Below are 26,874 nucleotides of genomic sequence, written 5' to 3'. Positions count from 1 at the left end.
CTTTCCTTTTACATACACAAAAAAAATGATATCGATTAGTTATTTTCTATTTCTTTATGACATGCGATTTTGTTCTGAGCAGCCAGTTGCTCTGTGTCACCTTACCGACGTTATCATCACATTTCCATCTCACCCGAGATTCCGTTTCATCACAACAAAACAAACAATTCAAAGACTCAAACAACACTGCTTGCGTCTCTCGCCATTAGCACTTGAAATGTGCGGCTGATTATGTGGCGAGCGCCAGCACGTCTCGGGGGGGCGGGAGCCTCACCACACGCCACGTGAATGACATCCACAAACAAACAAACAAAGTGAAGTCGTTTGTCCGCTCACCGAGGTGCAGATCTTGTAGCCTACGCCGAAGTCGAAGCGGCACTGCTCGTCCATGGAGTAGTTGATGCCGGGCAGCTCGGGAAGCTGCGGCCAGTCGTGCTTGAAGGGATCGTCCAGCAGGCAGTCGTACGTGCTTGGTGGACACACAAATTGCCATTCGCATATTTTACTTCGTTCTCATGTTTGCAAAACGCAGATGACACAAAATGTCAGCAACTGTCCATACACGTGGTGGTGATCTACACATGCCTGTTCCGTTTTTGTCAAATGGTATCAGTAAAAACCTCATTTATGTTTTTGTTTGTTCCCTTGAGATGCTTTGCTTTTTGTAGGATTCTTGTTTTGTTTTTTATTTTTATCTTCAGTATCTGTCCATGTTTCTCCAGGTGTTTATTCTATTCCATCAATAACTAAATTATTTCTCTTACACTGTCCTTCAAAATATTCCATTTTGTCGTTAAGGAGGAGTAAGCTGTCACATATCTTATGAATTTCTGTTTGCATAGTTTTACAGTTGTCCGTATGTTTAATTTGAGTCATTTTAAGGTCATCGACCTCCTTCTGCATGTACTAAATACTAGGGATGTAACGATAAGGGCAATATCGTGATATTGTGATATTAAAACCGCGACAATATCGGTGTCGTCATGTTCACAATATTTAAAAGCAACACATCTGTTAGAAAAAGTCAGCTTTATTTCCATTTGTGCAGTTGTAGCATCCTCTGGTGGCTAGTTTTATAGTGCATTTTAATTTACATTAGGGATATTTTGGCCTTTCTATGTTTAAAATCTACACTAATTGTCAGACGAAGTGCACATGCATTGCTGTTATGTACAACTGCACAATATTGTGATTTTTTTGGTATGAGATCTTTTTTTTTTTTTTTTTCTCTCTCAATATTTTGACCTTTTTCATGGCTTTATATCGTGATAATATCGTATCGTGATGTTTGGATATCATTACATCCCTATTGAATACTCCCCTTTACTTCTTGTAATTCCGCTGGTGATATTATCAAGACATGCATTACTTGAGTCCAATATCATTTTAACGAATCCTTTGAATTGCTACTGCTGGTGATGATTCGTTAAAAATTATATTGGACTCAAGTAATGTTCCCTGTCCAAGCGTTAAGTTTAAACGATTTAAAAAGTTTTTGCAAGGAGCTGTACTTTTAAGGGCATCACAACCTACTGTGCAACTTAGCTGACAAATAAATAAATAAATAAATAAATAAATAAATAACTGAGATACAGTAATCCAGACCACCGCTGCTATATACGTAATCTGCAAATGGGGTGCAAGTATATTTGGCCACTTTGGGTCACTATCATTGCATTCTACAATACAGTGGACCCCCACATACTACTTGCGATTTTTAGCAAAAAAATTTCATTTTTTATTGTTACTTTTTGTGGGGGTGAGTTTTTTTTTTTCAACCTCATAACCTTGCTCTGCAAGCTGAATTCTCGCGGTATTTGTGAGTTCACACCGAGCCTGTTGATTTCCACCAGACCAACCACAGAGAGACATTGTGTTTGTGGGCGGGGCATGCAGCAGTGACAAAACCAGGGAGCCATGCGTCAACGGTAAATATGTCTCCCCCCGCTTTGACGAGACATTTTCATACATGGCCGTGATTGTTCAAAACAAACATGTACAAGACGCTGCATCGTCCAATCAGCTCGAAGTATTGTCCACAATGTCCCGCCTTTCCCTTTGCCAGGTTGGCAACCTCACTTTTTTTTTTTTGTAAAACACCAATTGTCGGTTTATCAGTTTTTTGTTTTTTTGTTTTTTAGAATTTTGTTTTGTTATTTAAATCTAAAAATAATATTTGTATTCCACTGTACACTGAAGTGTAGCATCTGTGATGATGAATGCGTGTGTGCCTTTAAAAGTAGGCAGTCTGGCCTGGAGATTGCTGGCTTTTAAAACCATTCGTCATTACGCGCATTGAGTGACGGTGTAAATTCTGAAGCGGCGAAGAATTTGCTCGTGCTAACATGCGCTGTTTTTGTTCTAACGGCAGGTCAAACTGTGACTACCGATGCTAGCCATTTAGCATGTCAATGGTGTTTTCAACTATATTTTGGCATGAAGTTAGTGGGGACTGTTCTTAAGGCAACACTGCTTACTTGTTTTCAATAAAATTTTAACTGTGAGTGTTATCTCACAGCGTCACAGGAAAAACAAAATAAAACGTGAACTTTCGAGGCTTTGGACTGACGACTCGTTCGTCACTCGTTCGTGCGCCTGTGGGATGACTCAGGCAGATTAGAAGGCAAGGTGGCCCATAAAAGCCCATCTGGCTGCTTCATTCCTTCGCGTCACAGTTGACTTGAAAAGTCAAACCTGGCGCATGTGAAATTGGATGGAAAGACGTACGACCTTCGGCTCTCGCCCAGCAGAGCGCTGCGGCGCCGATCCCGTACTCGCAAGTCGTCTCGTTGAGCAGGCGCAGAAAGTCGATACGCGCGCTTCGCCGCGCTCTGCTGAGTCGGCGATTTGATTGTTTTACGCCCGGTCGGACATCTGAACGTGAGGACGTGCGTTTGCGCTGATCAAGCCCCGTGCTTGAGCTGCTGATATTCCTTCGACGGCTCCCGTTTGAATGTTGCTATTAACCTGTCCGTGAAAAAGGTAAACACCCATCTGTCCGTTCACATGAAAACAAAAGCCAAACTTGTCTGGTCATTCATAAAGACGCCAAATGAAAATATGCCTATCCATTCGTTCAGAAATGTGAAAGCAGTTTTTTGCATTCTCACAAAAACATGCAAAATCAGCCCGAAAAATGTAAATATAATCATGTTTGTGTGATTTATTGATTATTTTAATCCCTTGGCTTACTATGTTGAGCAAAAAGAAGAAAGTGGTCGGACGACTGAGTGCAATATGGATTTACATGTATAACGTATGGTGTTCCACAGGGTTCAATTCTGGGGCCCCTGCTGTTTTCATTGTATCTGGTTCCATCTTAAGAAAACAGTGGTGGCTGTTTTAAAGTCCGCTACAAAAATAGATTTGAGTTGAGTGATGGGAGAAGGGAGGAATTCTAGTCCAGCACAACTAGCTATCTAGCAAAACTAAAGGAACACTAGCATGTAGACGCAGAATACAACGCTTGCTGAATTCAAGGTGAAGAGAGTCAGATTCGATGAAACTCTCCCTGTTCATTTTGGTCATCAGTAAATCTGTTACATGTCTTAAATTTGAAAAACAATTTTTTTTTTCAATAAATAAGGGTTGGGTGAATGCGCTAGTGTTAATTTTATTAGACATTTTTAAATTTAGTCTCAGTTTTAGTCAAGTTTCATTGACGTTTGTTTTTACCATAGTTAGTCAACCTCATTCCATTTTTATTTCATCCATTTTTAGTTGACTATTAAGCCAGCATTTTAGTCTTTATTTTAGTCTAGGAAAACATCATTTTAATTGGCTAGTTTTAGTAAGGACAATCATTTAAAACCCCTGAATTGTGTTTGTCAGCAGATTATGTTGAACATGTCGGATGTAAAACTCTTTCTCATAAAATTTCCTCATGTTTTTGATGAAAAACAACTTGACACACAATTACAGTGGCTACTATGACTCCATGCTATGAGCTAATAAATTAGCCAGCACTAGTTAGCGGTCGGATTAACATTATTGTTGGAATGTTGTAGCCGTTGGATTAATGTTACGTTCTAAGTAGTTTTTAACCTTTCAACTTGAATCCGGCTCTTGTCTGTTCCATGTGTTTGTGCATGTTGCACTCGCTAGCTGCAGATTAGCAGAGACGGGATTTTACAAAATCCTGTAATTTTTGTTTTGTTTTTGTTCAAAAACTAAAATGTCCGTAGATTTTTGGTCCAGTTTTTATTAAGTGAAAGACATTTTTGTCTCGTCTTCATTAGTCGACGAAAATGCATGCTGATTTAGTCCCAGTTATTGTTTATTAATGAGGGTTTTAGTCTAGTTTTAGTGCGGTGGAAAATGTTTGTTGATGAAATTATTATCGTTTAGTTTTCATTGATGAAATTAACACTGCAATGTGCATAGGAAACTGGTGGAGTTCAGTACCTCCACCTCCAACAAGGTTAAGAACAACAGCTCGAAATGATTAACGATAATTGTCGATCAATATGATCACTGATTAATTGTTGAAAAGTAAACATTATGGCAGGCCATTCATCTCCAAGAAAATCTAAATGTCAAATGGAAGCTAAAGTCTCCCAAAGTGATAATTTCCTGTTATTTGAAGTGCAAGGAAACATCTTAAAAAAAAAAAAAATGTCTGCCAGTGACAGCGGCTTGAGACAGGCCGATTTAACTTTGATTGGATTTGACGTGGCTCCCGAATGAAGAGCATCATCCCTACAGCACACCTTCAAGCAAATCCATTAAATATAATCGACGGTTTAAAAACAAAAAACAAAAAACAAAAAAACAACACCTGACTGAGAACGGGGGACAAATCAAGACACAATAATCGCCAAATGAATTGCTGGGGAGTGAAAAACAACAAGCCGGGACGTACTGGATGTATCGCTTGAGTTCTTGCCCACTGCACATGGACCAGTGGTACCGGTGGAAGGCCGCCTGGACCAGAGGAGCCATGACGCTGCCCATCGTCGTTTCGTCCCCGCAGCGGTTGCCTTGGCCGTCGTGCTCCATGCCCAACCTGCATACACACGTTTCACTTAGCGATGTGACACTTGGTTGGCATCTCTATCAGGAGTAGATTATTAACTCATTTTCTCCCAAAAACATATACATACGTTCTATTTTAAATATTAGCAGTGACCCAAAGACGTATTTATACGTTTTTTGTTTTTTTTTAAATGCTAGAGCATACAGAAGGCTTTGATGGAGCCTCTGAACTGAAGAGAAGGGTTGAAGCAATAGTAGTTATTACAAAAACACCCAGCAGGTGGCAGCAGAGTTTTTATTTTTTCTCATTTTCCATTTCATTCTACAAATTGATTAAATATTTATCTGTTTCCTAATTTGTGTATTTACATAAATATTATTCATTATTAGAACATATTTAACATTATTAAAAGTAATGTGAGCAACTTTGTTATTTTAGAAGTGTGTATCAAACTGGTAGAGCCCTTCACAATCCAATTTGCATTTTTTTTTTTTTTTATGAAGTGCAATTGTACATCCACTACAGTAGGTGGCAGTGGATGCTCAAGGAATATTAGCACCTTAGCAGAGATGTACTTATTACAACAATTTTATCGACAAATGATACTATTTATAGTCGTGACGGAGAGTTGTCGGAGTTGGGGCATGAAATTTTAGATAGTTTTTATTTTGTTTTGAGTTTTATTTTTACATTTATTTAGTTTTAATTAGTTTTCACGGTGGTTCTATTAGTTTTTATTGGTTTTAGTTATTAAATAAATGCTAAGGTTTTGTTTAGTTTTAGTTAGTTTCAATATTAGTTTTAGTTTTTAATGGATGATGGATGGAAGAATGTGTATTATTGTGCGCAATACTGTATTTAAAAAAAAAAAAAACACCATGGAAATGATGTCATCTGAAGGCGCTTTAGTTTTTTTCGTCGATTTTAGTTGACTAAAATAACCTTGGAGTTTGCAAGGAATATTAGCTCCTCAGCAGAAATGTACTTGTTGGTACAACAATTTCATAGACAAATGATACTATTTATAGTCATGACGGAGAGTTATCGGGGGTGGGGGGTGTTTGGTGTGTTTTGGGGTTGGTTTGAAATATTTTTTTTTTCTTTTTCATTACTCAGTACCCATAATGTGACCACCGTACTAAACATATATACATTTTTATTTTTTTTAATCATGATAAAATTTTTATAATAATTTCGAGTCATCCAAATTTGTCTATGAGTTTTGTCCCATTGAATGATTTCATGCGGTTGCTGGATGACTCAAGCAGAAAACATGAAACGGCCATCTACTAAGTAAAGTCTGTCGCTTCCATTTCCGCTTCCAAACTCGTTAGCATCCAAGTCGTCTGCCACACACCTCACAATTTTCGCAAGACATCCGTGACTGACTTGAGCGGTTCCATTTTTCTATTTCAATTTGAACCACATGATTGACGTTTTGGGGGGTAAAAAAAACAAAACAAAACAAAAAAACTTTCCTGCCTCTCTACGAACACAAACAGATTTCACATTGACTTTTTTTTGGCCGAGTTTTTCCTGCTTGTGGGAGAGGCGCAGAAAGATAATGAAGACTCATAGGATTGATCTTGTCCAAAAAAAGCATTCTCACAAACATCAGCGGCAGCCGCACATCAAGTCGATAAAAGTTCTGCCTGACGGAGCTACAAAAAGAGAACAGATGGCCACGATCATTCCGCATCGTCAGTCACCGCCCGCCTATGTCTGAACGCTCCTCTCAAGGCCGCGCCGGAGTTCATTCACGGGAACGTCGGGAGGTTCGCACAATCTAGAGGGTGTTCCGGATCGTGCCCCGAAGCGCTCGCCCCAGAGAGCAAGAGAGAAAGAGAGAGCATCGATTCGCACGCCGGCATCAGTGGCAGGAGGCGTCAATACACAGGAGGAATTGGAGTTGTATTGAGCAAAGCATGAAATGTTCCGCAGCTTCTCATTCGGGCATCTGCGCTTTGAAAAAGAAACGTGCTTCACAGGTATGCTGCTTCCTTTATAGGGGAACTGCACAAACAACTTGGACTGCGTGCTGGCATTGGAATGGATGTGCTGACAGGGACACATCATGATAGAAACAGAAGATAAATAACTCGTGGATTTTTTTTCCCGAAAGATAAATTGCTCTCTACAAACAATATGGCCAATCATTTATTAGCCTCTTGGTGTTATGTAATATAAAGTACTTTTTTACTACTTTCCTAGAAGTTTTCTTCAGTGTCGAAAAGTGGCGCAATTATTATTTAATGGCCTCTCGACGTAAATGAGCTTCCTTGTTGTCCGTTTGTCATGTTTCATGAGCAACAATTTGCCCAACATATTAAATATTAACGCTGCAAGCAGCCCTCACGCCTCTCATTTCATGGTTAACCTCGAAAAAATTTATCTCATTTGACAAAATAAATGAGGTGACAGAGGGAAAAAAATTAGTGGCGCCCATCTAAGTGCTTTCATGCGGGTATCATTTGGGAAAGTTGCCAAATAGTTTGTCAAAATATGTCTGGAATTCCGCCAAAAGGAGGAAGAGACACATGGGTGGTCCTCGCAGTTTTTGTTGTCCTTAATGGGAATTAATAAATAAATAAATGAAGTGTACGTGTGTCGGTGCCAGTGTGTCCTAACAACACGAGTAACTGGGGTCTGTTCTAAAAATAGCTGACCAGTGATGGGACACTGTGACTTTGAAAAGTTTATAGAATGTTTTTTTGGTTTATTATTTTATTTATTCTTTAAACTTAACACGATACATTAATGTAACAAACACTCTACATGTTGTTGAAAGAAATGCTGGTTTTATTTACCCAGATTTCTCTTCTTCTTCTTTTTTTTTTTTATTTATTTTTTTTTTATATACATTTTTTGCTACTTTGGATTTTTTTCCCCGTCATTTCCCGCTGTTTTTCGTGGAAAAATATATTGTGTAATTGTATATTTTATGTTTATCACACTTTTTTTTGAAGATTTTTGTTTAAAAAAAAAAATTAAAAAAAAAAAAAAATATATATATATATATATATATATATATATATATATATATATATATATATATATATATATATGAATGGCTATGGTGGGATATCCGCTTCCGATTTGGGGACATTGCCTAGGAGTTTATCAATGTAAGTCTGTAATTCACCTCAAATACTTACTTCGAACCAAAATTTTGCCGTGCATCCTGTTAAGATAAAAAATGTCCTGCCAAAATTGCCATGTTTTCGGGCATGAAGAAGAATAAACAAAGCCCTCTTGAAAAAAGTGCATGTAGATGATATTCATCAAGTGCTATTTTATCCGCTTCTCCAGCAGTACAAACAGCAATTGAGTGTGATTACCGGACCACTCTGCTTGCCATTATCAAATAATTGATAATGGCTTCGGTTCGTTCACATGACTGTTGTTAGCAGTCAAGAGGGACAATTGTGCAATGGGGTCCCAGACGGCTGCTGTGAAGAGGGATCACAAGTGTACCTGACTCTTGCTCCACCTGCACATGGACCCTCCAGAGAAAAACAACAACAATGGGCCTCATTCACTCGGAAATGTGTAGAAATGTGCCTGTGGCGCTCCAATCTGTATAAACACCGCCCCTATTTCCCCATAAAATGGCATCTATTTGATTCAACGCAGCCAATGCGCTAATGTTTATCCTACTTTAAAAAGTTGTAGTCCACATCTTTCTGAGTTGTGCCACTGTTACAGATCATAGCAGGCTGACATGGTGTCCATGTTGGTAGGGGCGACAGTCCCATGGACGGTAGCTTAGCATCACCATTAGCACATAGCTGAAAAGGAGCATAGCAGACTAAGAGACACGCCAACATGGCGGCCATGTTGGTCGGGGCGACAGTCCCATGGACAGTAGCTTAGCATCACCATTAGCACGTAGCTGAAAAGGAGCATAGCAGACTAAGAGACACGCCGACATGGCGGCCATGTTGGTCGGGGCGACATGGACGGTAGCTTAGCATCACCATTAGCACGTACCTGGAAAGGAGCGTGTTGTATTTGTATCTATAGCTGCTTAATAGTTATAAAGTCTCATCATGTAGTACGTGTACTTGTCAAGCCCTTCTCTTCGTAACGGAGATTAAAAGAGAGATTGTGGTAAAATAAGTTTGATCAACTTCAAACTTTCCAACAGTTTTAAGCTTTTTTTGTTATTGATTTACAATAATTTTGTACTGTAGGCCGATTGGGAGTTTTTAGGTGACGAAAAATGTCTTTAAATTTAATGAACAATCGGCTCTAATCGTCCGCTAAATCAAGGTTTCACTGTATGTATTTATTATATGAGTCTACCATAACGCATTTTATCTGGTGTACCCTCTACTTACATCCTACATTCATGCATTTTCATTAAGGGTGTGAAGCTCTCCACAAAAGAAATGTTTTTCAATACATGGGGTGCAAGATGATTCAAGGACGGTTTGATTTTCAAGTGGAACGATTCAATTCGGTGCAACATGGCATGGCTCAGTTGGAGAGAATATGATGCAATTAATTTAGTTTGTTGTCATTTTACTGAAGAAGTGTGCCATCACACACAAAAAAACAAACAATTCGTTACGTATTGCAATACATATCAAAGTGGAACCGGAACGATTTGATTCGGTTCAATTTGATGCGCTCAAAACCAATCTTCTGGTTCAAACCATTTTTTGTAACACACTTCATTTTCATTGTCAAAGTTAATATGATTATTCGACCCAATCTTCTATTCATATTGTGAAGTCATACAGTGGATGACCATCTTAAGAGTCGTGCCAGAAGTTCTTTACATGGTGTGGGCTGTAATGTCCGAGGGTCGGCAGCTCAGTGTGAAGCTGAAAGGCTTCGACATCCCTGTCGGGAGATGTTTAACAGAGAAGCCATTCCAAGACAATTACGTTCCACGGGCAACAAACAAACAACCACGTGAGCTCTAAAGATGCAGATGGCATTTGGATCCGCTGAATTCATCCGATCATCGCCGCAGCCAGCTCTCTCGCTCCAAAATGCAACACCCTAATCGGATAAATCCACAAATGTATTGGCTTGTTTTTTGCCTCCAGCTGGTGACGTTTGGCTCCGGGCTGTAAGTGGTGCGAGAACACAGCAGATTCCACAGAGTTGGCTCATTAGCTCCACTGGTCGGTTTATCTTTACAGCAGCGATGGGAGTAAATCACATAATGTACTGTATGTGCAAGTCCAGAGTAAGTCTCAAGTCTTAAGCCTTACTGTGAGTTTCAAGTCCACAAGTTCCTTCGGCAAACATCAAGTCCCCGCTACATTTCAAATAAGAACGCCTGTCCGACTGAAGCCCAAGTCTTTGCCTATGTTTGTCGGTGTCTCTAATTTCTGCGTTTTTTTTAAATGATTTTTAGCTTCGTATCCATGGTAATTGTTTTTCTTTTGGCTGGACCAACATTGATTGAAGACGTAGCTTTCTTCTTCTTTGGTGCCATGATGTGGAAAAAAAGGTGAAAAAGCCAAAGATACTCCCACAAGTGCACAAGCGCTAGCACTAGCTAAGGGCTAAATAGCAGACGAGGGGAAAACACTGTGGGCTATATGGCGGACGAGGAGCCAAAATGGTGGACGGGGTGTAACCGTTGTAAAGGCGAAACGCCTTAAGTCGAGTGCGCCTTAACTCGAGAAATCCCTGTATTGTCTCTTCCTTCATTTGTTTTCTCAGTTAAACACGACAAAGATGCCAGACTTACACGTGACCCGTCTCGTGAGCCACCACGAAGGCGGAGGAGAATCCGTCTTCATGGTTGAGGGTGCAGCTCCGGACTGGGTGGCACATTCCGGTCACGGGAGCGTAACCTAAATGACATTGGGGGGGGGGTAAAAAGTTGGGAAAGATTAGAAGGACAGATGGTAGGAAGTGCACCGAATGAATATCAATGTGGCAAGTACTGAGTTTTAAGGAAATAAGAACATATTATTAAAATGAGCTGAAAACTGATGTTTTTCTTAACACTTTTTTTTTCTTCTTGACAAGAGTATGAAATGTCATCATGCTAAGTGGAACAGGCTGAATTTCCATCTGCCTATTTAATGTGGCTCAAATTTGGTAGTATAAGACAGTGTTTGAAAAACCTCTGGAAAGAGCAAAAGAAAATCAGGCAGAAAACAGAAAATCACCTTTTTTTTTTTTTTTTTTTTTAAACATTCTTTCCAAAAACTAAAACTTCAATTGATATTTCGAGTCATAGTAATACTCCATTATGTCATGCTACCAACATAGCAGCCAGGGTTGAAGTCTTCTTACAAAACAAACATAAGATAAAACATGAACCGAAATACAATACAATCACAAGAAACCAACATTATTTTTCATTCCTTCTACATATGCTTTGAGATTGTCTGAGTGCTAATGCTAGCTTAGATTTGCTAGCACTGCTATGCTGTTGAATTCTGTGACAATTTGACTACGAAGCACATTTGAGAATTGTACCCGAGTAAGATATTGAGGGGTATGACAGAAAGATTTTGATGGGTTTAGTGAAGTGAGGGTATTTGCAAATCTGGCTAGCAATATTAATACTGCAAACTCCCCCTTGAAAGGCCATAAAAATAAACGGGAATTGAGTTTTCTGGGTCGACTCATATCAGACATGTCTAAAAATATTCACGTGGCAAAAAGAAAACATTTAGGAGAAAAATTTTCAAAAAACTCCAGAGGGCACTGATGAGCATGTTTAGTGTGCATTTCCACAATCAGTCCACATTTCAGTTTTCATCAGGATGAATTCTGGATTTTTCCATGTATTTTCTTCAAACTGTATTAACATTCACTCAGTTTCACATTTTTCTTTTTTACATAAAAAAAAACATCAACTACACCAGAAAGCGGATGACGCAAACAACAGGAAGGTGACACAGCATTGCCATTTGCAAAAAACATCCACGCCATCATCAGGTGGCAGTTGTCGGCACTAATGAGCTAATTAGCACCGCCCAAAATCAGATGCTTCCCTCGCCCTGTAAGCTGTTGCTGTTGCCTGCCTCCATTAGTCAATGATACATTACGGGTCAAATGTGTTAAAAAAGGGGCGGCACGGTAGTCGAGTGGTTAGCACGTCCGCTTCCCAGTTCTGAGGTCTCCGGTTCGAGTCCAGGCTCGGACCTTCCTGGGTGGAGTTTGCATGTTCTCCCCGTGCCCGCGTGGGTCTTCTCCGGGTACTCCGGTCTCCTCCCACATTCCAAAGACATGCATGGCAGGTTAATTGGGCGCTCCGAATTGTCCCTAGGTGTGCGTGTGAGTGTGGATGGTTGTTCGTCTCTGTGTGCCCTGCGATTGGTTGGCAACCAGTCCAGGGTGTCCCCCGCCTACTGCCCAGAGCCAGCTGAGATAGGCGCCAGCAGCCCCCGCGACCCTTGTGAGGAATAAGCGGTCACGAAAATGGATGGATGGATGGATGTGTTAAAAAAAAAAATATGTGGCTTGATATGCGCGATTTGGCACGCTATTATTGATCTGCATTTGGCACGGAGGTGCTACCGCTAAGCGAAATCGCTTCTTTTATTCGTCGCATTTGAATTTGGATTGATTCAAGATGCTTTCTTGTGAAAGTTGCATTTAACTCATTCGCTCGCAGCCATTTTCACTGAAGCAACCCCCTTCGCTCACGGCTGTTTTACTGGATTTTGACTAATATTGCAAGGCCCATAGAATATTGTGTTCTTTTGCTATAAAAACACGGAACCTACCAAAACAAAGAATAGAGTCTCTTCTTTCATCAGGAAAAAAAGTGTATTTCTATCTGTTTCCATTCTGCAGCAATTGGCATGAGAATATCGCTAAGTTTTATCATTATTCACAAATCTGCTAAGAATTGTGGGGAAACAGCTTGTTTTGATCATGGCCCTGGTTGATCTCTTATACTCTGCTGCCACCTGCTGGCCGTTTTTTGTAATTACTACCAATTTTTTTCCACTCATTCTCTGTAGTTGAGAGGCTGTATCAAAGCCTTCTGTATGTTCTAGCATAAAAAAAACATATAAATATGTCTTTGGGACACTTATACATTTAAAATATAACGAATTTATATGTTTTTTGGGAGCAAATTAGTTAAAGCACAGTTTGCCCAAATTAAGAAGATTGTAGTGTTACGTACATTTACAGATTTTAAGATTGCAATGTTACAGTAAATTAAGACTACAATGACAAGAAATTACACAGACTGCGGCCAATATTAGTTAGCACTTTAATTTTTTATTTTTATTTTTTTTGACAACGAGCCAATGACCAGGACTTGAACCCTTGTGTCCAAAGTCAATCCAGCCGCCATGTTTCGAACAATGTTACATTCAAATGACTTCAACTGAATTCAATTCAACCAGGCCAAAACAAAAACTAAAAAAAAAAAAAAAAAAAAAAATGGCGACCACCTTTAGCTCAAATCCAATCACCAAACCAATCTGCTCTATCAAAAATCATTACAGTAACTGCGCCAAATCCACAATGTGTGTTTCATCCTGACACGTTTGGACGGAATGGATCATACATGTCAAAAAAAAGGAAAAAAAATGATGATCTGCAGGTGACACACATTCTCCATTTCCTGCGCAAGACGCCTTATTTCTACTGTGCCTTTTTTTTGTGCAGTCCAAACACCTCTGTGGAGTTTGAGAATGAACACGGCGCTGAGGCGGAAATTGGCGGACACAGACTCACACTGAGGCGTTTCCATGAAAACGGCGAGCTGGTCTGCTGGGAGGTGTGAAATGTATTTAGTCTCTAATCAGCAGCTTTTGTGGAAGAATGGGGGAAGAAAAATGACTGTGGAGAAATATTCATTCATCCTCTGTGTGCACCGTGGCGACATTCTTTAACTGTAAATGATCTTTTGACATTTCCAATCCAACAGCAGTGGTTGCACTATCTTTGCATTACATTGCAGTCTGCCTACATTTGCATTCTGAACGTTGGTTTTCATTGGAATTGAAGAAAAAAAAAATCTGAGAAAGTTTAAAGGTTACGTTTAAACGCATCTCAGTCAGAGCACTGGGAAAAAAAATTATAAACCAATTACAGTTTCCATTCTTGCGTGTGAGCGTGACAAGACGGTGAAGTTGACTATGAAAAACATTTGACTGACAAGTGGAGTTACTACTGTTTTGATAAAGTTACTCAGATGAAGATTTTTTTTTGTTTTCTTTTGTGGAATACTGAGGTAGATAACGAAGTATAGCTGACAGGGCTAAATAATGCAAATTCAATCAACATGTTCAATTGCATGGCATATCCAAGTAGTTTCTGTCTACTCTTCCTATTTAACATTTTCCTCCTCCTTTGGTTTGCAAATTAATGGCATGCAGGCCTTGTGCTTTCTTGTATCTTCAAACTGGTTGCTAATAAGGATTTTCATATACATTTTTTGAGAGCGGTGGCTGACATTTCTTTCATGAGAACTGGCCCGAGGCTTTTGTACTCTTGAATTTTGATCAGGCAAACAATGTTGAGGCGTGTGTGTGCGTGCGCTCGACAGTGATTCACGGTTATTCATGTGAGCTGGCGAAAAGGAAGCGTTCCTCCCAGCAGTCACCTTTTGGATCACAAGCGACAAGCATGTGGCAGCTCTCCAATCTGCAACCTGTGCAAAAGGCTTACGTCTTTACTCTGAGTAGACGTCACAGCTCCTCAATAAGCAGCAGTAATAAACAATTGTGGATATTTTTTTTTTTTTTATTATATATCCGTGTACATGTATTGTGCTACCCTTTCTGTTCAAATAAGCATAGCTTAAAGTGGTGTAACACTGGGATACCTATGCTATTAGCTAGCCCATCTACGGTGTCCTGTATTGTGTGTTAGCGTTAAGCTAGTAGCCTGCATGGACTCAGGCAAGGTTTGGCTCAACAAACAAACATGTAATTCTTTGCTTTGGTTTGACAGAGCCCACCAAGGTTTCAGACTTGTTCTTTGCTTTTTAACTCATTTGCTCCCAATAACGTGTAAATACGTTTTTTTTGTTTTAAGTGTCCCAAAGACATATTTATACGTTTTTTGGTTTTTATGTTAGAGCATACAGAAGGCTTTGATGCAGCCTCTCAACTGAAAAGAACGGTTGCAGAATTGGTAGTTATTACACAAACGGCCAGCAGGTGGCAGCAGAGCAAAGGAGATCAACCAGGGCCATGTAGAAAAAAAGCTAAATTACTTACAATTTTAAATAAATTTGTGAAATCTGATTAAACTTAGCTCTCTTCTAATGCTAAATGCTGCAAAACAGAAACAGATAGAAACATACTTTTTCTTCCTGATGAAAGAAGAGACTTTAATCTTTCTTTTGACAGGTTCCATGCTTTTATAGCAATATAACACAATATTCTGTGAGCCTTGCAAAATCAGTCAAAATCCAGTAAAACAGCCTGGAGCGAACGGGATTGCTTCTGTGAAAATGGCTGGGAGTGAATGAGTGTTAAATGCATTGACTTCATATATTTACGGTACTCACCACAATCCTTCTTTCTTTACTTCCATAAACAATTACCTCAATTTTGTTGTGGTTTAATGAAAGGAATCTTTGGGAGACACTGCTACATATGAGTGATTGAAATATGTACCGGTAGTTGCAAATGGAACAAAATGGACACGTCCACCTTTGAAGCTTCCCTGGAAATAGTCAAAATGGCCACCAAATAGCCACTTCAAACCAACAGACTTTCCAGTGTGTTTTCAGGCATATCTTTTAGAGACTATTTTGTGCATCCACTTGAACTGGACATGCCTAGCACATTTCAAGATGTCGCTAATGGAAAATCGCTTTGGGGGCTGACTTTGAAAGAGAAAAATCTCTAAGAGGAGCACGTCTTTGAAAGGTCCCTGAAAATGGCCAAATGAGTCTAAATTGTATCAGTACCTATGATAATCGGATTGGTAACATCGGACAAAATTACTTATCTATTTGTCCTTAATTTTCCGGTGAAAAGTGCCCCAAAAAAGCCAAAGAAAAATTGATAACATATGTAGTTGTTCCTTTGACGCCGGTTAAATTGAGGTAGGCTCACTCAACTCAACTCAGCTTGATTCATGAGGCAGTTTAAAACAACCATTCACAAGCCAGCAGGATAAGATGTTTGTGATTAAATTTAGACAAGATGATTATTTCTGGACTCAAGACTTTTTTTTTTTTTTTAAATATATGCTTGTTGTTTGGTGGTTACCTGTGATAGGCTTCTAATATAAAATGTAAACTGCCGAGTGTTTACTCTTCTAAATAAAAGATTATTTTCATTTCATGTATTTATTTTTTATTCTTTAAATGAAAAGAAATGAAGAAGCAAAACTTGTAATATCTGCCCCCAATGAACACAAAATGAATGACAGGTACAATCAAGGCACACTTAACATAACAATTTTACAAAAAATATATCATTTAATATCAATGTATTTGTTCCATAAACTAACACCTTGGATTGAAATGCATCGTTCTTTTTATTTTGTACTATATTTGTTCTATATTTTGGTTTAGAATAAAAATTGTTTCCACTTAATTTGTATTCATCCATCCATTTTCTTGACCGCTCATACCTCACAAGGGTCGCGGGGGGTGCTGGAGCCTATCTCAGCTGGCTTTGGGCAGTAGGCGTAGTACACCCTGGACTGGTTGCCAGCCAATTAATTTGTATTCACTTTCCCTTTTTTTTTGTGTGCGTATAGCGATTTCAAGCGAGCTGTAATCCTTCCATCACAAGATCTTTACGCACCAGAGATCTTGCATTGGAGTGATACAGACTCAACACACTGAAATCACTGTCAATTCTGTCATTCGAAAAACGAGTATGTGGTGCTGGTTGCTGGTCTCTTTAAGCTATTAGTGGATGTAGCGAATGTTTTCTAAATAAACAAGCAATAAAATAGTACAAAAAGAGCAGTGAATACCATAGCTGCTAGCCGACGCAACAGCATTAGCGCTACTTGGCTACCATTAGCACTACTGTACACTATTGTTTCCTCTTAATTTGTATTCACTTCCCTTTTTTTTGTACGTACAGCGACATTAACTCATTAACTCGTTCAAACCCAAAAACGTATAAATATGTTTTTTTTTTTTTAAATACTTTCTCCTTCATTCCCAAAAATTTATTTATACATTTATTATTTTTTTTATGCTAGAGCGTAAAGAAGGTGGCTTTGGTGTATCTTATAACCTGATCTTCTGACCTTTTAAAGCAATTTTGATTATTACAAAGATGGCCAACAGGTGGCAGCAGAGTATAAGAGATCAGCCAATGCCATGTTGCAACAAGCTCTTTTTGCCAGTGTTTTCAACAGGTTTGTGACTGATGAAACTTAGCTATATTCTAATGCTAATTGTTGCAAAACGGAAACAGATAGAAATATACTTTTTTCCCCCCCTGATAAAAGAAGAGACTAATCTTTCTTTTGGTAGGTTCCATGTTTTATAGCAGTATATACCAATATTCTGTGGGCCTTGCAGAATCAATCAAAATCCAGTAAAACAGCCGGGGTTGCTTCAGTGAAAATGGCTTGGAATAAATGAGTTAATAAATGAGATAAAGTGTTGCGTGTATCTATTAACTGATGGGGCACATGTGAACCGAACTGGAACAGTCCAAACAGAACTATTGAAATGTTTTTCAAAAAAATGTTCGTGTGTACGTGTGCATGTAATTCAACTCGCACAGAAGAGAGCAGTGAATGAATGTTGATGACAAATATAAACAAACACGCACGGGGAAAAAAAATAGGGAAATTATTGCATCCATTTTATTTATGGAGCGACAAGTCGATCTAGTAATTATCATGACAGGCCTCATACTGACACGTATAATGGCGCCTTGTGTAAGAAGAGTCCACTCTGGCTCAGTAAACGTCTTAAAAACAAACATCATTGCAGATGACAAATGGTTTGTGTCTGTTTTCCGAGGCTATTTGATAGATTCAATTGGCTGTTTTGCGGAAGGCAGGACAAGCGTCTCCGACATTTTCCATCAGCCCGTTATTGCGCCCGCGCTGTCCGAATGGGCGACTTCCCGCTCAATTGCTTTTGTTTGCAGAGATGATCCCATTTCAAAACATGTCACACTCAAAGACAAACGCCTAATAACGTGTGGCTCGCTGCGCGGCTCCTCGCTTATCAAATGCTAACCCCAGTTGTGAGATGTTCCGGCCCCCTACCCCGAACGACGTGGGAATAATATGGTCTTAGACTAGCCGAGTCGACGCGAAGACATGGAGCCAGTAATGTTTCCGCGCCCGCCACGCTTCGAATGAAAAACCAGGCCGCTCGCCGGGAGGATTGCGGTCACATCGAATAGATTTTTCACGCCCTATGGCAAAAAGGGACTGGGGAGAATGGAAATGTAATTAAATTCACATTGTGGTCATTCTTAAATGGGTGCAAAGGGCTTCACAGGTTGCGGGTACTTGTATGTAGGAAGAAATTGATTTCTCTTGCCGTATCCCCTTTGGGAAATCACCGATGCGGCTGGAAGACGGAATGGCAGCCTGGTAAGAGAGACTCACCACTTAAGAGGGTGCAGGCCGATTTATTTTGATTTTAGCAAAAATGATGGGAAATAACAATGGGCCTACTCTTTGTCACAGCAAATCCTCCAGATGATGAGTATTGGAATTCACACCACGTGTCTGCTTCGAACAAAAATGGAAGACCTCCTGCGGTCTTTTTGGCCATGAGTCTTTGAGACTTTTTGTGTATGTTAATGCCCAAGGGTCATTATATCACCTTTTTAACTCTTTTACTGCCACACATTATCAAAAGAACAACCCCCACAGCGCCGGCCAAATTCAAGCATTTGAACTCATCTTTCAAGGTAAACAGACTACATAAGGTGCGTACCACTTGAAAGATCACATTCCATTCTTTCATTAGAAAAAAAAATACTTTTCTAACTTATTCCCTTCTTTAGTAATCACCATTTGAAAATGAGTAATTTGAGTGACATTGAGCCGAATATTTTTTGCTTAGTGCCGCTCTGTGCATTAGGTTTAATGTGACAAAGGCTTTGATCATTCCCGTCATCCTTGAAAACGTTCGATTTCTTCAGATTCCGCTGTTTCATTGTAATTCCATACACCGGCAGCCCATTGGAAATAGATACAATGCTGCCATCTGCTGGCCATAGGTAGTGGGTGATTTGGATTCCACAACCCATTGACCAGGCAGCGCTGCACTTAGACGTTGCACTACCCTTTGAAAAAGTAATTGATGTCATTCAACGTTTATGGCAGCACACATTGTGATTTTACTAATCGTTATTAAACGGTTTTGGAGGTCAAAGAATTAATAGCAAATCCTCAAAATTAGCATCTGATGAAACATTAGATATCAAGTGGAAAAAAAAATTTTTTTTGCAACTTAGCTTCACCCATCATTCAGTCATTACACAGGCCCATCACAATACACAGAATACCCAGACTGAGAAGGACCATCTGTACTGACCCAGATTGAAGGACGTAAACGTGCTGTTGGTGCTTTTTACTTAGTAGTCATTATTTCCAGGAGGTCGAGGGTCCTTACCTTGCATTCCAGTGGGGCCGAAGCCTTGGCGAGTGAGGAAGATGGCGTGGTCGTGGTGCTCGGCGTGGTCTACGTCGCCCTTCTGCTGGCCAAAAGCCCAGCGGCAGACATTTTCCAAGCTGCGAGACGGGTTGCCTCTTTCGATGAGACTGATGGACTGACGGGAAAGACAGAGAAAAATGTTGACCGGTCACCAAAAGCAACTATTAACCCTACTGTGGTATAGGAACCCAACGCTGCTCAGACTGGTACTTTGTATCAACTGTAGAGAAAGGTGACTTTAAAAGGTTAACTGCACTCTGTTGAAAACCAAAACAGCAGCACCTACCAAAACATGCAGAGATCCATTCAGCTATTTCTACTGGCTTAACTCCTTCTAAAAATCTCATCGTGAATTGGGTAAATAAGTGTCTCTAGCAGTCAGTCAGTCAGTTGGTTAGTTACAACATTCACATCCAGAATGGCTTCTTCATCCGGATTAATTTATTCTTTGGTTAACTGGCTGGTTGGTCAGTATCTTATTTTGATCAATTGGTTGGTTAGTTCATAAATTTGCAAAACAACACATTTGGTTGGAACCAGCCAGAATCTTTCTTGGATCAAGGTTGGTTGGTTGGTTGGTTGACAACAAGTAAGGTCAGAAGCAAGTTGACACTTTCCGTTAGTTGGTTAGTTAGTTATGGTTTGAATGTCCCTTTCATCAAGATTGATTGGTTGGTCAGTAGGTATTTTGTTGGTTGGTTGGTTGGTTGGTTGGTTGGTTCATTAGTTAGTGACAACACATTTGATTGGAAATCCCTTGGATCAAGATTGGTTGGTTAGCAACAAATAAGGTCAGAAACAAGTTAGTTAGTTCGTTAGTTAGTTAGCTAGTGACAACACAGGTAAAGTGAGAAGCAACTTGAATCTCCCTTTTATCTGAGATGGTTGCTTGGTTGGTTAGCAACACAAGTACAGTCAAACGCATCCTACTGTTGGTTGGTTGGTTCATTAGTTAGTGACACAACACATTTGATTGGAAATCCCTTGGATCAAGATTGGTTGGTTGGTTGATTAGCAAGACGTAAGGTCAGAAATAAGTTGACTCACCGTTTCATCAGGGTTAGTTAGTCAGTCAGTCAGTCAGTTAGTTAGTCAGTTAGTCAGTGACAACACAGGTAAAGTGAGAAGCAACCTGAATCTTCCTTTTATCTGAGATCACATGTGTCGAGATCCGGTCCACAAAGGCACTGCATGTTTACTAGGCTTCTCTCCTCCAACGCACCTGATTCAATGATCAGGATAATTATCAGGCTCCTGCAGAGCTTGCTGATGAGTTTAAATATGAATCAGCTGTGTTGAAAATGTGAGGCCTCGAAAACCTTTAGGGCTGCGGCCCTCGAGGGATTCAGTTTGACACCACTGATCTGAGATGGTTGCCTGGTTGGTTAGCATACAAGTAGAGTCAAACGCATACTACTGTAAACTACCCTTTCATTGGGTGGCTGTTTATTTGGTTGCTTTAAGAGTTAGTCAGTAATTTAGAAGTAGCTCACCTTGGCATAGCCCAGCATGATCATCCTCACAAGGACCACATTGATGTGGGCCCCCAGGGATTCGTCGTGGTAAATCTCGTTCACCTAGGAATTGGAGAAAAAGAAGCAGGTTGCTAAATTAGTTCTAAAGAAAATTTGTTGAAGACGAAGCCCCTTTCACACTGTCTATCCGGAAAATAGTGCGTCTTACACAGAACTCACAGGAGCAAATGTTCACGCAGCCATTGTGGCTTCACATGTTCGGATATTTCGACGTGTGGCAACATTGGTGACAATTTCTTTCAACGCAAAGAAGGTGTTAAACATCACAATCTGGTCTCGGCCCCTTTTACACACATGATCTGCTTGGCTCTGCCTGTGAACCAGTCTGAGAATCAACATATTCCCACACCGATGCCATCATAAGAAATGCAAATTGAGCGCACTCCAGCACCAGCTCTGCCGCTGCGTTACGCCACCTTCTCCCAACAACACGTTGTTTTACCAGCAAGCGTGCTTTTAATCAGGCCGTGGGATCAAATTTCCCCTTCAGGGATTGGCCTCGGCTCTCCCTATCTTCAGGAATCTGGGCCATAATAAATACAAGGGATGGATTTGCTGTTGGAAGAAGGGCTTCACGTTTCACGGGGGGATGCGCCATTTATTTCAATGCCGCTTTTGCGTCACAAATTCCCTGAGACAATTACAATCGAGGGCAGACGGAGGGTAGAATTGAAATGAAATGAATTAATGATATATGATAAGAGATGTGGGGGTCATTATGAAATCCGCGTTTGGGGTGAGGCCACGATTGGAGGTGAGCTGTACTGTACATCCCCATGACAACTGACAGTGAGAGATCAATTGCCTTCAATCCGACCTGAATTCATGTCCTGCATGTTTGAAGTGCTTTTTCATTCGGAACACGACAACAAAATATCATGTGAGCCTTGGAGGGTAATAGTGCTCTTAAATGGGCTAGTTGAAGGGTGGGCACGGCTTGTGTCGTTCTTTTCCCGGTACGCGTTCGCATTTTCAACAGTCCTGTAATATTGTTGCAATCATTTGAGCATTTGCCCTCAAATTGGTTGGTTAGAATGGAGGTATTCATTTTGACCTAACCCATATGGATGGTTTTCCAACTCATGCCCATATTTGACAGAATAAAATTCCGGTAACCGCTTAATCAGCTTTAAATATAGATAAAGAGGCTTCAAGCTGTTTATTTTGACACTTCATGTTGTAGCTTTGCTGTCGACAAGCCAATGCTAACAAACAATGCAAAACATTATAAAGGGGCTAACAAATACGATCTGCATCGTAGTGTTTTAACACTTTAGGCAAAGGATATTAGAACACAAACAGTAACACATGTAGACAGATAACAATACCCACTGGCATATATTCTTTATCCTCTGTGAGAGACAACTGCAGCTAAATGCAGCTTTGTGAGGAGCTGAGACTGTCTCAATGTATATTTGTATTCAAGGCCGATACGTTACCGAATATTAGTACTCAACGAGGCTGATAACTGGTACTATGAGCCGATGTTCTTTTTCAGTAAAAGGGAAAATACTGGCTTCAGATAAAAACAAACAAACAAAAAAACTACAAACTTTGTTGACTGTCTCTATAGGTTGGAACTACTTTTCAGATTTGCAAGATGGTTTTTTGTTTGTTTTTAATAGCGTCTTTGTTTAAAATTGTGAAAAATCTTCGGGAGCTCCAAGAATATCTTAAGATGTTAAATGAAAACATAAGCAAGTAAGTAAGTAGCTCCCATAGTTTGTACAGTAAATAAAACTCTCCAAAATTTCAAAGTAAGTAATAAACTTAAAAATGCATGAATGAACGAACGAATGAACATTTCCATGACGTTAACGCAATTTTAAATTGACCGTTATATTCTTTTAAAAAAAGGCAGATGCCGATATTTTCCAATTGCCATATATCGGCGCCAATAATTGCCTCGGCCGATAATCGGCCTGTCCCTAATCTGTGTGTGTATTATATTGCCTCCAGGCGCAACAAAGCATGCAGACCAGAAGGAACAATACATTTTCTATTGAACTGAGTACATTATTGTGTGTTTTTGTAATACACAATATTATTATTCTTATGAAAAACAGATTTTTGTTGTCTTTGGGGGGACGCTGGAACCGATAAATGCCATTCTCATTCTTTGCAGAGGCAAAAGATGATTTGTGAGTGAAGGCGCCACTGTAGTGCCATTTTCATACAACAATGTGATTTTCTTTGAACAAAACTACTTGCTACATGATGTTTTTCCACAGTGGCAATGCTACAAGTACAACCACACGACATATGAGAGGAGGCGGGCGCTTTCGTCAAGTGCTTTTATTATTACAATATGCAAGTGGGTTAAATCATTTGTTAGTTAAAAAAAAAAAGAAGCAGTTCTTTTATATTGAAATATGCAAGATTTCTTCTCTGACAGTTCTTCAGGGGCATTATGCATTTAAAAAGAAAAAGAAAAAACAGCTTCTCTTTCATTGAAATCCCTCAGGAGGCGTGCAGAACAAAAGTGTAGCTGATTACCCTGTGAGCTATTATGAGAATCGGTGGCATTGTTGGCTTTTTTTCTCCATTTATTGAACAATCTAAATAATAACCCCATTGAAGTAGATCAAGTGGATAAGAAGGAATACTAAGGCCACACTTGAAAGAAAGCCTATGCTACACTACTTGAGTATCAGCTCCTCTCAGTACAACAGTAATATTAGCCGTTCTTCACAGAGGATAAAGAATATATGCCTGTGAGTATTGCTATGTGGTCTATCGACATGTGTGTTTGTGTTCTTATGTTATTTGTTGCTTCAAAGTAGTGATAGGAAAATGAAACTTCATGAACAACTTGCGATTTTTTTTCCTCCTCTTGATGGTGCCCTTAATTTAAAGACCATCCATCCATCCATCCATCCATCCATTTTCTTTACTGCTTACTCCTCACAAGGGTCGCAAGGGTTGCTGGAGCCTATCCCAGCTGGCTAAGGGCAGTAGGCGGGGTATACCCTGAGCTGGTTGCCAGCCAAGTGCAGTGGAAATTGGTTACATTTCAACTGCATCTTTAAGCCAAGAGCACCATCCATAAGAGTAAAAAAAAAAAAAATATTGCAAGTGGTTCATGAAATTCATTTTCCCATCACTGCTTAAACGGTAACTCCACCATACAAGGCGAAAACCATGTCAAAGTCTGCTGGCTTCTGCTGTCTGCTGCGGTCTGACGAGTCCACATTTCAAATTGCTTGTGTTTTTTGAATATTTACTTAAAATCAATTAATTTATTGGGTCCCTCATATATGAATTGAATTGAAAACATTAAATTCAACAAAACTGATAATGAATTTAATTTTGAATACAAAAATACAAAATGAAAAAAACAGATATTCTTGTAACAACAACAACAACTTTTTTTTTGTTCTTAGAATATGCCAAGGGCGAATAAAACCCCGTGTCATTTAATACGATATATATGTCCTTTAGGAGATGAATTTTCATGCCCCTGCTAATAATTTACATATCGTTAAGTAGAATCACGTTGTGCTGCATGCGGCACACCGACTCCTCCATAAATGTCAATCGAATCACAACACACACGGAAATGTCCGTCTTCCGTTTCTGGAAATATGGAAAGTGCTCATTAGCCAGCGGGAGCATTCTGACCCGAAAGGACAGCTCGGTGTGGCGTGGCGCTCGTTTGGTTTTAGCCCGCTGAGTTTCGCCCACCCGCCCGCTGGACATGCCCGTCGCACACATTGAGAAATACGTCCAGGCTATCGCACACTGTGACAGGTGACAAAGTTCTTTTCCGAAGTCAAATCATTTGCATAACTGACTGACTGCTTTGAACGTGGCCCCCAGTTGACACAGATGGCCTGAATTTTGAAAACACAGCTCATCTTGAATGCCTCTAAACTGGAGGAGCAGTTACTCTACACCTGCCAAAAAATAAATAAATACAAAATAAAATAAAATAAAAAAGACACACTAGGTTCCGCAAAATACTGATTATGTTGCTTCATCTGAGATTGAGGCACTGGAATGGAATCTTCACTCCGGCTGTTATACGGGATTTTGACTGATTTTGCAAGGCCCACAGAATATTGTGTTTTCTTGCTCTAAGAACATGGAACCTACCACAAGAAAGATTAGTCTCTTCATCAGGAAAAAAAGTAAATTTCTATGTGTTTCCATTTTGCAGCAATTAGCATTAGAATATAAGGTTCATCACTAATCACAAGTCTATTTAGAATTGTGAGTAATTGGGCTTTTCTTCAACATGGCTCTGGTTGATCTCCTTCTGCCACCTTCTGGCCGTTTGTGTAGTAACTCCCATTTCTTCAAACGTTCTTTGCAGTTGAGAGGCTGCATCAAAGCCTTCTGTATGCTCTAGCATAAAAAAACAAAAAACAAACAAACAAACAAAAACCGTAAAATACGTCTTTGGGACAATTAAAACATTTAAAATAGAACGTATTTATACGTTTTTGGGAGCAAATGAGTTAATCAAATGTAGGCACTAGAGATCGTGGAACAATGTATTCATCGCCAACTCATCGATTACTAAACTAGTGGCATACTCTTGATAATTGAGTAATCATTAGAAAAATATAAGCAGGTGTTGCAAATGTAATCACTTGAAGTGCAATAATTTAAAGATTAAACGACAACTCAATTACCAAATTAATTGCCAACTATTTCGATAAAAAAAATAAAATTTCAGCCTTTTGACTGTAAATATTCTAGAATTTATGACGGCGTCCATGAAATAAAATTGATTATCTTTGTTTTAATCCAAAATATTATGCGTTATTTGGAAAACAACTGTTGACATTTTTGCCTTTATTTATTTCTTTAATTATTATGTTCCAGATCTAATCAGAAAATGAATCAATCAATTTGAAATAATGGCAGAGGTGGACATTTAAAACTTTTTTAATTTTAATTGATTATTAAAATTATCATAATATTGCAGACTTGCAGACTTAGATATCTATGAAGGATTTTTTGCAAGTCTTGGTAGAGGTCTCTCCACATGACAAAAAAGTGCTATTTTTATTTTATTCATTTATTTATTTATTTTGAAGATCACATTTTTAAAAAATAAAAATAAAATAAACAAATCTCTATTTGTATGCTTTCCACCATATGACAAAAGGATGCACAGAAAAACTCCATGACAAATTTGATTCTCCGCCTCCAGCGTGATAACACCACACTGCCTCATCCAACGTATTTATATACATCCGATTATATATAATAATATATTAATGCACCCGGCCACAATAGCACAGTAATGTGATAAATACACAAGCGGCCCCCGCATCATCGCGACAGCGCCAATTTGCAGCGAGCTCCAATCTGTGAATGCAAGTGAACAAACTTTTTTTGCGCCATTGTGTTACTGCGTTTGGAAATACGAGGAATGCATGTCAAGCTGCAGCCGTCCATTTTCTATGCAGCCCTTCGGGTTGGAGGGGTTCCCGAGGGAGCGGAGCCAATCCCGAACTGACAGCCACTCACACATGCACACCTGCGGGCAAACTCCAGTTATTGACTGCCTTGCATGCATGTTTTATACATGCGCTGAAAAGTAAGAAGGAACGTCAAATGCAGTTCGAGTTGTGGTTTGTACGGAGTCAACTTGAAATTCATTTTCTTTGATGATTTACAGTAAATAAATACCCTTCCTCAAATCGTGAGGTCCAGGTTACACTTGTTTATATTGGGTGCAATTCCACTCTTGACCACTAGATGGCAGCACACGTATTTAGTTTGAGATGGTGTACATTTGAAAGAAGAACGAAACAGGAAGTAATGTATGTTATTCATTAGTGCTTTACGATTCACTGTTTGTT

General features: G+C 39.5%; 1 protein-coding gene across 1 annotated transcript in view; it reads right to left on the bottom strand.

Moving 5' to 3' along the window:
- adamts3 (ADAM metallopeptidase with thrombospondin type 1 motif, 3) overlaps positions 1 to 26,874 on the bottom strand; it is a 114,315-nt gene that overhangs the window by 33,256 nt on the left and 54,185 nt on the right. Inside the window, exons 6-10 of the mRNA XM_077522762.1 lie at positions 21,017 to 21,100; positions 19,482 to 19,638; positions 10,686 to 10,791; positions 4,862 to 5,005; positions 337 to 469 (exon numbers count right to left, since the gene is read on the bottom strand). Coding sequence (XP_077378888.1) covers positions 337 to 469; positions 4,862 to 5,005; positions 10,686 to 10,791; positions 19,482 to 19,638; positions 21,017 to 21,100 — 624 coding nt within the window. The remainder of the gene's footprint in view (positions 1 to 336; positions 470 to 4,861; positions 5,006 to 10,685; positions 10,792 to 19,481; positions 19,639 to 21,016; positions 21,101 to 26,874) is intronic.

The sequence above is a fragment of the Festucalex cinctus genome, chromosome 5, assembly GCF_051991245.1.
Source record: "Festucalex cinctus isolate MCC-2025b chromosome 5, RoL_Fcin_1.0, whole genome shotgun sequence".
Lineage (NCBI taxonomy): Eukaryota > Metazoa > Chordata > Actinopteri > Syngnathiformes > Syngnathidae > Festucalex > Festucalex cinctus.
This window is presented reverse-complemented; position numbering and strand designations above follow the sequence as displayed.